The sequence below is a fragment of the Microtus oregoni genome, unplaced genomic scaffold (genome assembly GCF_018167655.1).
Source record: "Microtus oregoni isolate MIOR12 unplaced genomic scaffold, Mior012 000012F_ref0000307, whole genome shotgun sequence".
Taxonomy (NCBI): domain Eukaryota; kingdom Metazoa; phylum Chordata; class Mammalia; order Rodentia; family Cricetidae; genus Microtus; species Microtus oregoni.
The window spans coordinates 27,166,347-27,184,469 of NW_024543071.1; the positions used below are offsets into that span (position 1 = coordinate 27,166,347).

General features: G+C 39.7%; 1 protein-coding gene across 3 annotated transcripts in view; it reads left to right on the forward strand.

The window, feature by feature from the left end:
* The window catches only part of Rnls (renalase, FAD dependent amine oxidase), a 272,223-nt gene that overhangs the window by 220,945 nt on the left and 33,155 nt on the right, over positions 1-18,123 (forward strand). For 2 of the 3 annotated variants that reach the window (XM_041661927.1, XM_041661929.1), the window contains exon 7: positions 13,461-13,990. The exons of the other annotated variant lie outside the window; for it this stretch is intronic. In XM_041661927.1, the coding sequence (XP_041517861.1) occupies positions 13,461-13,613 (153 nt within the window). In that variant the 3' untranslated portion in view covers positions 13,614-13,990. Of the gene's footprint in view, positions 1-13,460; positions 13,991-18,123 lie in introns of those variants that run through there. 3 annotated transcript variants of the gene reach the window in all.

Consider the following 18,123-nt stretch of genomic DNA (forward strand, 5'->3'; position numbering starts at 1 on the left):
ACTGGAAGATTCACTCTTTTCAGTTTCAAAACTATGACAAAGCTGCAGTTACCACCTTCAAGTGGGACTGACATAAGGATGGGCATGAGTGACAGCACAAGTCAGAGACCTGAACCCAACCCATGTGTCATCAGCTGATTTCTGACAACGTTCCGAAGTCCATCAAATGGAGAGAAACAAGTGGACCTCTGTAGACAAGAGGACAAAGCTGGCTTCTGCTTCATACGGAATACCCAAATCTTCACAAAACAGAAAACACAAACTACAATGTGAAATTCCTAGAAAAAAATATGGGTAAATCTTCATGACCTTACATTTGGAAGTTTTGTAAATATTACGCACACACACAAGAAACAGTAAAAGAAAAAATATAATTTTAGCTACCTTAGAGAAACCTTTGTTTGTTCAAGAATTACCAAAAGAGTAAAAAGAGACTAGAGAAATGGCTCAGGAGATAAGAGCTCCAGCTGGCCAGAGCATTGGCTGATCTTTCAGAGAACCTGGGTCCAATTCCCCTCACCGTTATGATGGCTCATCACCATTCGCAACTCCAGTTCCCGGGGATCTGACACCCGCCTCTGGCCTCCACATGTACCAGGCATGCACACTATTCACAGATGTTCATGCAGGCAAAACACCCATAACATAAAAGGAAATAATAATAATTTGTAAAGGGAAGTAAAAGGGCAAAATGAGAAGATTGATGGGTCACATGTTTGGGAGGAATACACATGGAGACTATATGAAGAACTCAACCCTACAACTCAAAAGGGGGAAAAGTCCAAATTAAAAGTGAGCAAAGGACTTGAATGGACATGATGTCAAAGAAATACAGATGATTACGTGAATTCATCAGGCAAGGGCATAGCAAGACCACAGTGAGATAAACCATGAACTTACAACCATTAAAGTTTATGCTATAAATTTATTAGCACATGTTAACTACATAAAGCAATAGTTTTCATTGAGGATGGTTATAAGTCTTTTTAAATACAAAACTATGAGTGTTTGTGAGGATACGGAGAAGTGAAATGCTTGCACTTTTCTGTAAGGAATATGCAATGGTTTGACTACTTAAGAAAACAGCTGGGTGGCTCCTTAATCAGGTAAACACAGAAGTAAGTTAGGATCATGTCATTCCACTCACAGCTGTAAACTCAAGAGTCAACAGCATGTGGTCAGATATTCTTGGCAGCAGCATTCAAAATACCTAAATGTATAAACAGCCCAATGTCATCAACTGATGGAATGTGGCATATCCATACACTGAATTGCAAATGAAACATAAAAGTTGATTTACTACTGATAGCTCATGGAGGAACCATGAAAACATCGTGCTAAATGGAAGAAAGCAATCACAAAGGTCATATCTCAAGCGATTCCATTTATGTGACATCTCCACTACAGACAAATCCAGACACAACATTGAGTATATCAGACACTGCAGGACAGGTATCATGTTTAGGAGTGGCTGACCAACTTATAATGGACTCCACAATTTTTGTTTTCTTTTATTTGGTTACAATTTGGTAGAGTTTTTTTGTTTTTGTTTTGTGTCATCTTGTTTTTCTGTTTGGATGTTGTTGGTTTTTTGTTGTTTTGTTATTATTATTGTTTCTATTGGTTTGGTTTGGTTTTGTTTGATTTTTCTTCTTCTTGGTTTGGAGGAGTTTTGGTGCTATATTGTATTCTTGTTTGTTTTTTTGAGAAAAAACTTAAAGTTGGATGGGGAGGAAGGGAGTGAAAAGGATCTGAAAGGACTTTGAGGAGGGGAAGAATATAACCAAAATATAATTTAAATTCAAAATTTGTTTTAAATAATAATATAACTTAAAAGCCAGGCATAGTGGTGCATGTCTTTCCCAACACTCATAAGGCAGAGGTAAGTGGATCTATATTATTTCAAGGCCAGTCTTGTCTACAGAGTTCCAGGATTGCCAGGACCTGTCTCAAAAATAATAATAATTAATATAGGTACATATATAATTTTAATAAAAAAGAAGAAAGTGGATTAGTGTATGCCAATGGATGTACCTAATAGTAATTTTTTTGTTGTTTACCACATACAAAGAGGGATGAATGGAAAGTAAGCACATGTGTATGTGCATGCAGGCGTCCATGCATGCACAAGCACACACACATGCGCAAATACACACACACACACACACACACACACACACACACACACTGAGCATCATTGACTATTAGGGACATGCAGTTTAAAACTTCAGTAAGAGACTATTACTCATCTAAAATGGCTCATGCAAAAAATTCTGAAGTTGGCAAACTCTGAAACAGATGTGAAGGAACTAGAGCTCCACCAGGTCACTGTGAAAAGGCAAGGTGTCACACCTTCCTGAGAAACAAACTGTGCTGTATGTCTTGCAAAGTTCAGTATGTGCTTACCATGTGAGTCAGTGAATCCCCTTAGAAATGAACACATCCACACAAAAGCCACCTTCCAATTAGCATTCCAGCTTTATTAATAAGTTTCCAAAGCTAGAAATTAGCCAAATATTCATTACCTAAAAGTAGGTAAAAAAAAAAAACGTACTGTTTATTTATACATGAAGAATTACTCAGTAATAAAGAGAAAAAATGTAATAACGTGAGTAAATCTCAGAAGCACTAATCTAAATGGATGAAGTCAGATTCAAAGTCTGTTTATATGACTCTCTAGTAAAGAAAAACATATAGTGACAGATGAGCACGGGGAGGGAACTAACCATAAACGAGCATGAGGAAATACAGTGCAAAGACTGAAATGTTCTCCGTAGTATTCACGAGGTGGCTATGTGACTGTGGATGCTGCCACAGTGGCAGAATAGTCCGTATCCGTATGCTTTTACTGTTCTTAATTTTAACTTCAGTTAAGCTGACTTTAAAACTACCTCTGCCTTTTATAATCTGTCATTGTCTCTCTTTAGAGCACAAAGTCGACCCTTTGGTCTTCATGGTATTAAAAGTAGAAGGCAGGTCATTTCAAGAACCCCAAATCCTTTTTCACCTTAATCTTACATTTCAGACAAAAAGGTCCTAGGTCCATTCAACATGAATGAGAACCAGAAGGAAATGCCAAGGGTCAGACTTCAGGGGCATCGAGAGGGATGCCCAGAGAATGGGAGAAGGGATGGGATGGGGAAGGGCCCAGTGAGTGGAGAATTGAGCATTGATCAAGTTAAACATGGAAAAGAGGGATGAGTTGGGAACAGCAGGCTTTTTTTCATCTCTGGATTCCCCACTAGAAGCATGTTTGCCTCTACTCTGGAGCAATCAGGTTCACTAGAAGACTGCTATAGATCGTTTATATTCAGATGCAAATAAAATCGGTGTGCCCTCTTACCTTTGGTAGTACCCAGCAGCACCTAGGAACAAGACAAATGCTTGAATAATTGATGAGTTAATATACTAAAAGTTGCTAAAGGGCAGAGCAATTTTCTACTCAATTAAAAATTCTAAAGGGACGTGTGTTATGACTATTGTATTGTCTGTTCTAACTGAGACAGTGCTGGAGGAAACCATATGTCAGTCTTTATTGTGTGCTTGTTCTGAATAAAGTCTATCCAAACAGGCTGCTCTAATGCTTTCAGAACTTTAAAAGAGGCCCAATATAGACCTCAGCAATCAAACTCAATGTCAACAAAGTGTGTCCTCTGCAGTTTGACATCACTGAAGTTGTTCTGGGGATCGTAGCATTGATTTGTGGCACACTTCATCCTACATCTGCCCAATGGTTTATTAAAATTGGATACACAAATACCAATAAAGTGAACAGCCCCGCTGAGAGTTGACCAAACCGCCTCATTTCCCCCCACACTGAGGACATATTGTAGCCAGTAGTAATTGTACAGCAGCTCTGTCATACTCGACACAAGGTTTTGCCGCCAAGCATCCATAATACAGTAAGGCTTTCCCTAAAGTGCAATGAAGAAATGGGCTTATGACATCACTGTTAAATAAAATAGAACATTGAAGAGTTGAGTAGACCAGAGGAAAGATGAGGTGACAAGCAGAACACAGACGGCCCAATTAAAATTTACCATCTCCACAGGAAGGTGCCCGTGTGTAGATAAAGCTTTTTATGAATATTAAATTCTTAAGCATGGAGTGAGGTGGCACTGGGGTCCTTAGAAATCATAGTCAGATGTGGTGAGTCATTCAAAGAAATGGGTTTTAAAATGGGCCAAAAGGTATAATGAATGCCCCAATGTGTCATTATTTTTCCAGTTCTGAGTCACTTTTCCATAATATTAGATGTGTGATTGACAGATATTTTTAACACTATTCTTAGTGACACAGTGATATAGACAGATATAACAGACATATGCTCTGTATGTTGTTCCTGTTGTAACACAAAAACATAAGCATACAGAGAATTTTTAAGAAAGAATTTTAAAAGGTATGGGTGTTGAATGGCTATGTCACCCAGAAAAAGTCATCTCTTTGCTCTCTGATGCCTTTAGCATTCAAAGATATGTTTTTCATGTGTGTCCTCTCTAAAACACTATTTAAAGTCTTTAACTTCACTGAGGTGTAGCTACAGTGTGGTAATAGAGTATGTAAACTAATATGTTTTCCAGCTTTTGAAATTAAGGTGAATATGTTTACATCCCAACAGACACATACACTTTTAGTTAGCGGTGGTTCTGTGGCAATATACCTGGGGTGGGGTAGCCTTTCTAGGGAAATATGAATGTTGTCTAATGATCTGAGAAGCCTCAGGATGAGATAGTTCTTCCTGGTGGGAAGGCCATAACAGAGATCAACTGTCATTTCCTGGCAGCTGAGAAGCACAAGGGGGTCAAAGGTCAAACATCCCCAGTGACCTCACTTCCTCTTACAGGCCCATCTTGTAATAGCTACTCCACTACAGGCTGGGGAACAAGCCTTTAAGATGTGGATCATCACGGCCTGGGTTTACTTTTGTGTTTCAGCAGACTAGAAAAGGCAAGGAACTGTGAAAATATGTTTGCCAGTTCCATTCATCTAAACCTTCATAGCTTTGCATTACTGCCAGTGTGGCCAATACCACACACACACACACACACACACACACACACACACCACGATGGAGGAAATGCAAGGCAAGGATATCAGTAGTCAGAATTTACCTCAGCAAGTGAATACAAGACAATACAGCCTCCATGAATTCAGATAAAATTTTACAGTCACCCTGAATAGGTCCTCCAGAGTAAATAAAGATTTTTTTAAGATACAATATTTCTATTCAAGTCACATATGACATCTCCTATCAAAACTCACAAAAATTCAGGGAAGCTAAGGTGATGCACTAGAATGTAATATAAGAATGTGGTAAAATTATCTAATCTCTTACATGGCTAATTTTTTCATATGAATTAGCTCATCCTATCTTCCCTCCATTATTCGTAGGTCATTCTTGCCAAGACACCCAGTTAATACCTTAAATTGAAGATAGCAGTTCAGCCTAAGTATACTGTTTTTTCCCTGTACTTATGTATTCATGTTAAAGTTTTTTTTATAATTTAGACACAACAGAAGATTAACAATAAAGAAAGCAAAATAAGACAACTAAAATAACGTAGTGCAATCAAAGTTCTGTGAAGAACTGCCAATGGCAGGTAATGCAATAGCATGGATGTGTTAGGCAGTCAATGCACATTCTGGACAGGTGAAAGGAGGCATGAGAACTTTTCGGGCTGTTTAGAGCAACCTGTCACTTTAGATGTATGAAGTCATACCTTTTAGCTTCAGCTACACATGGTAAAGGAACTGTGGAAGCAGCCATAAGTGGTGAAAGGAACTGGGGTTTACACGGTGCTATCCTGGATATCTGCTGACCATCTCAAAGCACATGCCCTGTGAATAAGGAGGACTACTTGGTGCCATAACAAACATGGTGGGGGATATGTTGTTTATGTTTTGAAGTAACTGACACATGCTTTTTCACAATGAAAAATAAAACTTTGAAAAGTGTGAAGTATTATTATATGGGAAAACCTGAAAATTCTACAGAAATACCTTCTTTTGTCCAGAGAGTAATTTTTTTCAAAGGCCTCAAGAATTGTAGGGATTCCCACCATACCAGGTTCCTCAACAAAGGTGCAAGCCCAGACAGACAATGAAACCATAAAGACAGTTCCTCTGCACCAAAATGTTGGACTGATGGAGACAGCCTACATCCCAGATCATATTTCTTAATTTATATAAAAATCATCTGTTTTAGAAGCAGCTACCTTCCAGAGCCTGCATCTCAAAGGAGAACGGATGGTGATGGCTGGCGACAGAGAATGAGTCACCGCAGCTAGGGGTGGAGGCTGAGACAGGGAAGCTGCTAAGGGCTTTACACCAGTACTCATGGTTTTGTTAGTTCCTGGCTCCGAACTGATACCTTCTAGCATCGTCTGAGTCATCTTCTCCAATCCTGTTTTTCCCACCATTTCTGATCGTTGTTTATGTGGTCCTGGAGACTTACACCTACGGACAAAGCTTTCTTTCCAAGTACAGCTGGAGCCCTGGTATGGCACTCTATGGCAAGGCAGTAGTCTGTAGAGGAGTTTAGAAGATTTTAGAAAGAATTCTAATTGGCTTTTTAGCAGAGGAAGTGACTCTGCTCTAATCCTTTTTCTTCACATTAAAAGGTCTCTAGTTTAGAGAAAGACAGGGCATCAGGCTATCCTAGCTTTAGCGGAAAGAAAGAGGGAAAAAGGATAATTTATTCCTGTATTTCACATTACATTGTTCTTTAGTCTTCTTATTTATGGTTGGTGTATAGTGTTTCATAGCCACGGTAGTGGCTCCCTGGAGCACTGAAGCAAAGGTGTCGCAGCCACTTCTGGGCTCAGTGAAAACGAATACCACCATTGATTAGTGATGTCTGTCAGGAGTTCCTGTACATGTCACCCCAGTACACTGTGGCACTATTGGAGAATCCAGACCAGGCTCTGGATTCAGCACACTTACCTTTGTAGAGGAAGAAGTCAATCCTCCTATCAGCAGCTATTCCTGTCAGCTCTACACAATGCTGTTCATTTAGACGGACTGAGAAAATGAAGAGCTTGTGGCTGGATGCATTCAAATCCAGACAATGCAGGGCTGTGCATCAGACAGACCCTGCCTCAAGGGTCCTGCTTCTCCTCGATTATCTTTTTACTTGTGGGTTTTTACTACTTATTATGTATATCACCATCTCTCCTCCGCTCATCTATTTAATATTCATCTTATTTCACCCATTATGAGATACCAGCATGGAGCAAGGTGACGTCAACATATGGGTTTCATACACATGAACTTGGTTATTTTCTCATTAAAGTGGGCAGACCCCGAACCACAAATTATTTAATTATTTAAGCAGTCTGGCCACCGTCTGGAAACTTTTGTTCCACTGAAAAGAAACTCCAGTTAAACTCTTTTCTGTAATGTCTGATCTGATACAGAGACGATATCAATGGCGGAAAGGAAAACCTCTAGAGAGCTCAGTAATGCACTCATAAGAAAAACCACGTTGTCCATGTTCTAGACAGTACTGAGAGAGGATGGATGCTATGGAAAGAACATGGATGTCATAGATCAGAGGTCAACAGCTCTGTGTCGTCATAGGAATGAGTCTCGGGAAAGACTAACAGTATATTTCTTTATTAACTTTTTATGGTTGTAAAAGATGTATTTATAGTTATGATTGAAATTGTGTGTGTGTGTGTGTGTGTGTGTGTGTGTGTGCATGCATGTGTGTCTCTATGTCTTAGGGTTTTATTGATGTGGTAAAACACCATGACCAAAAGTACCTTTGAGAGGAAAGAATCTATTTCATCTTATACTTCCAGGTAACTGTCCATAGCTGAGGGGTGTCTGAGCAAGAGCCCAAGCAGGGCAGGAACTGAAGCAGAAGATATGGAGGATCACGTTTCTTGACTTGCTCAGCCTGCTTTCCTATATCCCCGAACCACCTACCCAGGGATGGCACCATGCAAATGAGCTCGGCCCTCCCACATCAATCACCTAGTAAGAAAATATGTCACAGACTTCCCTACAGGCCAGTCTTATGAGGACATCCTCTCAATTAAAATTCCTTCTTCCCGCATATGTCTAGGTTTGTGTCAAGCTGATAAAACCCAGTACACTATGTATAGTTTTCCAGCTTTATGTATCTTGGAAATTCACAGATGGGGGATGGGGCTAACTCACTGGTGCCCATCCTCATAGAGAAGGTATGAAGAATAGACATACGCATGGAATCCCCACTTGCGGTGGGGTTTGTGCCTTCCAGTTGCCATCTTCCTAATGGACCTGAGCACTCTTAAACTTACGGCTAAGAAGCAGAAGGGAGCTTTAGGGGAAATGTTCTGCTCAGTTGTGAGCTGGTAATTCGTCAGTGCCGTATAATTTAATTTGCTGAGCGGTAAATGCCAGCTGCCAGATCACATGGTTGGGAAAGTGGGCCACTGATTCGGCAGCCAGGAGTTTAGAGGAAATCAATCCCATCGCATTGAAGGTGGAATTGCCCGTTCTGCAATTACCCAGTGAGGAAAATATGAAAGCATGGAGTGTGTTTTGGCAAAAGTGTCTTCAGCCATGTGAGGCAGAGAGTCCTGCAAGAGAGGATCTTGTCATTGTCGAAACCACACTCTCTCGCAATACCAGCCACAGCCAGGAACCACATCTCAATAGTTGTATTTAAAGTCTGGGTCAGGGCTGAAACAGCCCTATGGAAAGTCAGGTTTCTCTGGCTCACATGTGTGACATGGCTGTACAGAAAGACCTCTTTCCTGGTCTGGGTGACTAATGTAATACTCCTAGAAATGTAGATGGGTTAGATGCATAAATTCTCAGAAAGGGCAAAGTTTTTTTTTCTAAGTGATTTAAATCCACCTGCAGAATATAATGAAAACTCTCAAGTCTTCCCCATAACGGAGAGCCATCATAACAGAGAGTTCCCCCACCCCTAGGCTTACTGTCTCAGGTCCTGCCATTGTTCTCTTTGTCATATGTCCTGTTTCTGTGCAAGCTAAGATTCCCTTGTGTGTGTGTGTGTGTGTGTGTGTGTGTGTGTATATGTATATATATATATATATATATATATATATATATATATATATACATCACAGGTGTCTCAAGATCTTTATTTGCTTAAGCAAAATAGAAGGGCTAGGAACAGCTTTCTTGTTAGCCCTGCCTACTGAAGCCTGTGGGCTCAATCTTCTGCTGTGGGAACTCTTTCAGCCAATAGCCTTTAAGATAATCAGCCTACATTGGGTGTGGTCTTATGTACTATAAATGCAGATGAAAAGCATGTACAGGCCTCTTGGCTGCTGGGTACACACAGAGGACTGCAGATCGCTACCCTTTCTGTGAATTCATCCCCTAATAAATAAACCTTTGTTATACTCCATTCCAGGCAATTTGAAACTCTTTTGTACACCAGCAAATTGGCATCTAATGTGGGGTCCAAGTCCATACCATTGCCGGGCCCTGCCCAGACCCCTGTCTGTGGCATTCTCTCATCCTATGCAATTGACCTACCTCTCTGCAGCTGAACTACCCCTCTAGCACACAGCTGAGCATGGATTGGCTCCGTGGGCCTGCCACAGCAACTTAGCAATTTCCCACCATGGTCCATGCTACCTGACTTGGTCTCGCCTACTGCAGCCCACTGCTTTCTGCTGCATCTGCTCTGTGGCTTCTCTGGCTTCTGCAAGGCCTGTTCTGATCAGGCTGAGCTCTGACCCTGGGAGCAAAGGCTCTAACCCTATATAGGGGACACAGGCTTGCGTTCCCAGTTCAGATCCACGAATGCCAAGCCCGAACTCAGGCCAGTAGCCTCCACAGGAGAAGAAAAGTTATGGATACCATCAAAATTAATAAAGATTTGGTTTGAAAAGGAGAAACTGCTTGATAAAAAGAAATGACAGCTCATCCATAGAGGTGACAATCCTATAGGTTGTAAGGAAACATCATAAGGGTTGGGGCAGGGTTCTGTTCTTGTCTTTGCAGGAAAATACCCTTCTTTGAAAAGTCAAGAGACCTTGGACATCTAGATGCTTAAATAAGAAAAGATAGCTATCCACAAAGAATCACCAAGCAAAGAGATCTAACTTATGGTAACAATATCCTCTGCAGGGTAAAATTTCACTACCTAAACACACATATCTCCCTACTTCTCAGTATAATGATAGTTGCGACTCACTTAAAAATTAAAACTGGCTTTGAAGTTGGACAGTGGCTATCCTTCTTTAAATCCGAGCCTGTTGTTGAAAGAAAAAGTCAGAGTTTCTGTCTCATCTCAGAAGCCACCTGGTGTGGGACAGAAGGAAGATAAAATTGAGGGACTCTTATCAAAACTCTGCTTTCACAAAATTTAACTTCTCTCATACCAATTTTTGTCTTTATGGTACCTTTCATTGAATATATGTCTATATGAATAATGTTTAACTTTTCCACAATGAACAATAAATTTTCCTGCAGTAGTCTTTGAAGTTTCAATGAAGAATGTGGGGCTCCACAACAACCTGGTTGTTACAATGTCATTATTCTGATAGTACCACTTTAAGATTGGTTTGGGGTTACAAACTTCTCAAGATGATCCCAACATGGCTAGTTGAGATGGTGCACCTCCTTGTAATGTTCTGACCAGAACTTCAGATAAGAACTTCAGAAAAACCCTACCAACTATTCAGAGACTATCTGCAATTGCACCAGACAGTAATCCTGAAACTTAACCATCATTTTAGTTTTTACAGGATTCCATAGAAATATCATCACTCCCATGACAGTTGGATGTAATTCTAGAAAACGATGTCCCGTCTCCCAACATAATTTGTCCTCAGGGCTAGGAACATTACTAGGGGTTGGTTATAACTGGTATAGGGTTGGGGGTAGAAATGAAGTAAACTCAGAGATCTCTTTTTTAAAAAAAGGGAATGGATGGGATGGGATAATTGGTAGATTACTGTGAGCTTACTAACACTAATAATAATAGTGAGTAATAGTGAGATTACTTGTGAGCTATTATTTATAGACAAATTACATTGGGTATAGATTCTTGCATATTGATACAAATTATATTTTTATATACAAATTATATTTTATATTCAATTATATTGAATATGCTCCTATTTCTGTTTACAATATTTGTGCATCTTTGCAAAGTTATTTTGTCATATTGTATGCCTCATGTTTCTACCTATGCTTAAGATATTTTGCATATTGTTGCAAATTTAGGATGTATTTATCACATTGCACTATACATTTCTACTTCCGATTAAGATATTTATATATTCTTTACATTTGGAGGTCATTGTCCTCATTTGCTGCACATTTATTTAAAGACTGTTTAAATTTTCAATATGAAGCCTTAGTCTTTAATCTACATAGGTATTAAGAATTACATGTGAATAGTCATCCATGTTTGTTATACTTATAGTTAGACTAAATAGGTTCTTGATTGTATTCCACATGGATAGGTAATCTTCAAACACTTCAAAGAACTGTTTACATAGTTTAGGATTCTGTTGACATGTGACACAATTGTTCCTGGCAACAACGAGGACACTCCAGTTGGAGCTTGTTTTCTTCTTGGCAAAACTGGCTGTTGAGCAAAGAACTGCCCCCGCCTCGACCACTGACAAAATGTACAGTGTCCACACTGGACAAGCAGGAAACAAGTAAAAAGACTGCCAAACCTTACCAAGACAGGGCAAAATGGTTTTGAAAATTTTCCTGCCTCTAAATATGGTCTGTCAGATACTAGGCCTTAACCAAAGTTGGTTGCCGCAACATTGCAAATGAGACTTTGGGTGATTGCCCAAGTAGCTGGTTGTCTCTGTCATTTCTTACACCTTTGGAATTTTCTTGATTGCACTTCCTATTTACTCAAGTGATATTATTTCCCTTCTCAGGTCTTTGATGGGATTGAAGGCTAGGATAGTAATAGTTACTTTCCTCTCATTACTTAGCCAAGCCATTTCTAATGTAAGACTTGACTTAAGACTCCTTAGGATAAGATAACTATTGAAACATTTAGCATATTTTTCTTGTTTGATGTTGTTCATGCTGGTTGTAATTCTAATTTTAATGTATGTTTTTGCCTCTTCTTTTCCCTGGACAATACTTAATATTTGTTCCTATTGTATATAGTTTTGTATCAGACTTAGAACTCTTTTAATTAGACAAAAGGGGAGGTGCTGTGGGAACTCCTTCAAACAATAACCTTTAAGATACTAGCAACTTTGGGCATGGTCTCGTGTACTATAAATGCAGACAAAAATGCATGCTTGGGCCTCTTGGCTGCTGGATTCGGTTCCAGTTCCCAGCACATGCAGAGGTCTGTGAAATGCTACTATTTCTGTGAGTTTATTCCCTAATAAATAAACCTTTGTTATACTCCATTCTGAGCTGTTTTGGAACTCTTTTGTACATCAACAGTCTCCAGTTTTGAGGGGCAGGGGAGACAAAACGTAATGTATAAACAAGGCTGTTCTCTGCAAAGCTTTTCTGCTTTTAAAGAACCTGTGGTTCTTGACCCCTTTGGGGGTTTTCACAGGGGTCACATATCAGGAATCCTGCATAGCAGATATTTACATTATGATTCAGAGCAGTACCAAAATTACAGTGGTATATGTGCAAAATAAACATGTTTCTCACAGTCCTGGAGGCTGGGAAGGCCAAGGTCAAGTCATTGACAAGTTCAGTGTTGGACCTGCTTTCTTCATAGTTGATGGATTTTAATTGTGTACTCCCATAAGGTCACTTACCTTACACCATGCCTTTCACATCCCAAAGGTCCTTTCCCCAAATACCATCACCATTGGGGTCAAGAGCTGTCTTAGTTAGGGTTAATATTGCTGTAATGAAACACCATTACCAGAAAGCAAGTTGGGAGAAAAGGGGTTTATTTGGCTTATATTTCCATATCACTGTTAAACATCAAAGGAATTCAGGGCAGGAACTGGAGGGAGGAGCTGATACAGAGATCTGGAGGGGTGCTGCTTACTGGCTTGCTCCTCATGGCTTCCTCAGCCTGTTTTCTTAGAGAACCCAGAACCACCAGCCCAGAAATGGAAACACTTGCAGTGGCCTGGGCCTTCCCCATCAATCCCTAACTAAGAAAATGCCCTAGAGGCTTGCCTTTCTTAATTGAGGTTCCCTCCTCTCAGATAACTTTGCCTTGTGTCAAGTTGACATAAAATTATGCAGCACAGGAGAACAACATATGAATTTGGAGAGGGCGGGTAAGCATTCAGACCATAGTATCTACAAATCTAGAAGTTCCAGTTATTTGGTAATTAAAATTTTAAACATTTGAGAATATATATGTAAATATTTTGGCAAGAGGTAACTTTTGATACAGTCTTTTTTTTTTTCCCCCATGAGTAAAATTTTATTTTCTCCAGGGAGCAAAAACTTAGCAGGTATTACCACGACAGTGCAGTGACACACTGAATGCCAACTCCAATCTTTTTTTTTTCATTTTTTGCTTTTTTCAGGTTACAAACTCAGCTGCCAACTGTCCCGGCCAGATGACTCTTCACCTCCACCCTTCCTTGGTGTGTGGAGGGGATGGATTTACTCACTCCAACTTCGATGGCTGCATTGCCTCTGCCCTGAGTGTCATGGAAGTTTTAAAGAATCATATTTAGTGTCTATGTTCTCGTTTCTACATTCACTTTGGGGATCTTTGTTTTCACAGACCTCTGTTATTAATTATTCTGGGTTTTTGTGGGGAGAGGAATTACTTGGAAAAATTTCTCCACTTACCTGTCATTTTTCATATGAAATATAAAACAATATAATAATTTTGATAGCTACCACCCATAATAAAATGATAATTTCTTAGACTTTGCTCCTTCCCTGCATTCTCTGATTTTCTATGACTGATCCTTGTTAAAGTAAAATAATTCTTATGAGGAACAAATAACCATCCCCACAATTATACTAAACCAAAGTTCCCAAGGGCCCAAACCTTTGCTATCTTTTTGAAAACTTCAGTTCTAAATAAAAAAACAACCATTACCAAGTCTTGTGTAATAACTTCACACATATCCTTGAATTGACATTTTTGCAAATTATTGAAGTGCAAGATTTCTCTGAAATGTGGAATAATCTTTGATTTGCATTTGCTTTCCAAGTTATTAAGGCTCTGGGTAGTAGGTCACATATGTCACCAGACTACAGTCTGAAGAGCAGCTTGACCCACAAAAGGACCCCCTACAGGTTGGCTGAGAATGACATGAACCATCTTCATTTGCCAAATTGCACAGCACTTTTTAGCCTAAAAGCAAGTTCCAGCCTTCATATGTGAGATAAAAATTAAACAGAACCGAGAGGAAGTTCATCAGTCCTTAACATGAGATCTCTGACTGCTTCTGTCCATCGCAGTACTTGGACTACGCCACGGCTAACGAATTCCCTGTCGTTCAACAAAACCCCAGCTGATCAGAGAATGAATGCATTTTAAATCTCTCAGTATTTTCTAACTTAGCAGTTTGGCATGTCACCCATGTATTTGGTATTTGGTCCCATGATTGCTGGCTGGAGAAAAACTTAGCCTCGGGTTTCCAAATGAGCTATTTCTTATTAATTTGGAAAGCAAAAATTATAGCAGTCTGTTTTAAAAAATAAATCCATATGTGTTAGAGTAAATGTTTAGGATGCAGTTTATTAAGTGGTGGTAGGTTCTCCTCTAATATCTCTCACCTCATGAGCCCTGGGTAGTTGGCTAGCTTTCCAGTATGCAGCCTGATTTTATTTTGTTGAGAAGACTTTGAGTTCTATTAGAGAGCTGTTGGTTACCACTAATATATGAATACTACTATTGCTTTAAGGATGACTTGCCTTGCTGGTTATTGTTGTGATTATGGGTATCACAGCTAAATAGGACTATGGGTTTATTCCCTCCCTTGTTAGCCAGCTTGCCTAGCACTTTCCAGTACTGTGAAAACATGTTTCAGGGAAGAGGCTTTCAGCTCAGATTCAGGCTTATCCTTTGTGTCCTGTGTCCAAAGTGTCTACAACCATAGGGCCTCCAATCTCTGGGAGGCAACAAAGAGCAACAGCGATAGCATATGTTGTTTGGGGATGTCGCTTGGATTCTCTTGGCCAACAACTGAAAAGGGGGATTTCTCATGCTTGGTTGTGCGGTTTTTGTTCATCTATGGCTCTGGTAGTAGCATGGTCAGCCTAATTATCATAACTTCATCTAAACTATATTTACCACTCACCAAGGAAATCTCTCTTTGTACCTACAGCTCAGAGAACATCTTGGATGAGTGGGCAAAAGGATTATAAAAGCCAGAGGACCAAGAAACTGTGTCTTCTAGAAATGACAGGGAAGCTGTGCTCAGAATACCTCAACAGTATTTCTACCTAAAGAGACCTGAACAAGGACTCCAATGGACATGTTAAGGTGGAAGGGGAAAATATCATGGGACCCCCACCCCTGAACAAAAAACTACGGGGAGTGAAGGAATGCTGAGAGAGAGAAAATTAGTCTTTCCCAAGTAAAAGCCTCCTAATTGGTTATCAAATCCTATAGATGGAAGTTTTGTTCAGTCCCAAAACAACACAGAGGCTTATATTAATTATAAACTATTTGGCCTATTAGCTCAGGCTTATTATTAACTAGTTCTTACAACTTAAATTAACCCAGAATTCATATCTATGTTTAGTCAGATGGCTTGGTACCTTTTCTCAGTGTAGCAATTCTTCATCTTGCTTCCTCTGTATCTAGGTGATGACTGCAAACTGAGCCTTTCCTCTTCTCAGAATTCTCCTAGTCTGGTTTCCCTGCCTATACTTCCTGCCTGGCTACTGGCCAATCGGCACTTTATTAAACCAATACAAGGGACAAATCTTTACAGAGTACCAGAGCATTATCCCACAGCAAAGTCCCAAGTGGTTAGCTCTGAAATTATATACATAAAGCAGTACTAAACAGACTTGGCAAATTTTATTCAGATATTTATTCATATATGTCACAATAATTAAAGAAAAAGAGGCCATGAATTTAAGAGTAGGAAGTGGACATGGAAGAGATTGGAGAAAGAAAAGGGGAAGGGGGAATGATAATTATATTTTAATCTTTAAATAATTGAAAAAGAAACAGGTTTAAGGCTGTCCCAATTTTGCTATTAACCAAAGATGACCTTAAATTAATGATCTCCCTACTGCTACCTCCTGAATATTAGACTATCAGGTGTGTATGCTATGGTCTTGGTTACTTTTCAGTTGCTGTAATGAAACACCTTGACCAAGACAACTTGAAGAAAGGACTTAGTGGGACTTACAGTTTCTGAGGATGAGTCCATGACCAACATGGTAGGAAGTTTGGTAGCAGGCAGACACAACACTGGAGAGCTTAAATCCTGGGATACAACCATGAGGTAGACAGAGATAACTGAAAATGACATAGGCTTTTGAAGCCTCAAAACCCATCCCAAGTAGCATCCCTCCTCCAACAAGGCCACACCCACTCCAACAAGGCCACACCTCCTAATCCTTCCAAATAGTTTCATCAACTGGGAACTAAACACTCAAATATAGGAGCCTACGGGAACCATTCTCATTCAAACCACACAGCCACCATGCCCTGCTCATGTGGTGCTCAGTACAGAGCCCAAAGCTTGACATGTGTTAGGCAAGTATTCTACCCACTGAGCTATATCTCCAGCCCCCGGTTCATCATTTTGAAAGCAAAGAAATAATTGTTTCAGATTCCTAAACTAGGAGATATTTATCCAAAGAGTTTGTCTCTTGGCAGTGTTTAAATTGCATTCACCTGCTTGTTCTTGCAACATGCATACCTACACAAGCACTGGCAGAGCTTTCTGGTTTATCAGCAAATAAGGACCAGTTTCTCTAGCATGTGAGGATACCTTGCCTTTTAGCAATAAATGGGTAAAACTAAAAAACTAAAATGCCTGCATGTGGCTAGTGCCACTTCATTTGAAAGCATGAAAAGGAAAAATAAAATGTAGTTTCTGATATAAAATAATAGAAAATGATTTATTGCATGATACTGCTCCATGTTTGATAAATATTTGTCTTTATTTTTTTCTTTAAAGTACCTAAAAAGTCATTCAGTTGTCTTTATTATTTTGTTTTAAACAGATATATGTCTGAAGTCATTGGGCAGAAAGTGTCCTGAATCTTTAAGAACAATGGCAGGCCTATGTCCTATAAGGGAAGAAAAACTTGTAAAGAGAGAAATGGGTTAGTTACATAATTATCCTTCCAAGCCATCACTAAAATGTTCCATAGCTAGTCATTCTAAGCATGTTATCCCGCTACTTCTGTGACTTTTGGTAGATGCTGACAATGTGAACATCCACCCCCTCAATACCTAGATTATTGTCACTTCACTGCTTCAATCATTCTGAAGACCCCTACTGCATTTGAGTTTCCATTTGCTTCTTCCCCCTTTAGAAAAGAATTAGCTAAAGAAATCCATATCCTAGTAGCTACTGGAAGGATGCTGTAAAAGACTGTAGGATGTCCACCATTACCCCCCTGAGACTATGGGAGTCGGCGACGCATCAAACAATGCCAGGGGTGTATTTCTACCTCACAAGACCACACATCACCAGTGTATTTCCAAGGAAGGACTTCTATTAGTCAAGCTAGCCAAAGAAAGCTGCTGTGTTTTGAAAGGAGCATATTCTGGTGAGAAACGGCTTGAGCAGTGGGGTGATTTAATACTTGTTAGCTGATTAAATATAGCCTTTGCCAGAATAAAACTTTATGATGCACATTGAAAAGCTTAATTACTGAACCGTCTCTGTGCATCTTGCTGAGGCAGCCAGGATGACAAATCATAGCAGCAGAATAGCGTTTGCACCTTTGGCATTTCTGAAAGAGAAAGGTATGCCTAAAATCACTGGGAAAGCAGTAATAATCCCAGACCAGATATTACTGAGCAGAAAAAAGATGCTTCTTTGAGTCACCAAGCCTTCTGCACACAATGTCATCATACCCACCCCCCACCCCCACCTACCCACCACTTTGTTAAGTGAAAAAGATCAAGGTCAATTTCACATTCTTCTGGCATTTCGTCCTTATGGAAGCATGCGGGTATATATCCTTCTGGTTTCCTGTCCCCAGCGCTCCTGTGAAATAATCAGGACATAAAAATCCTTGTCCACTTTTAGCAAA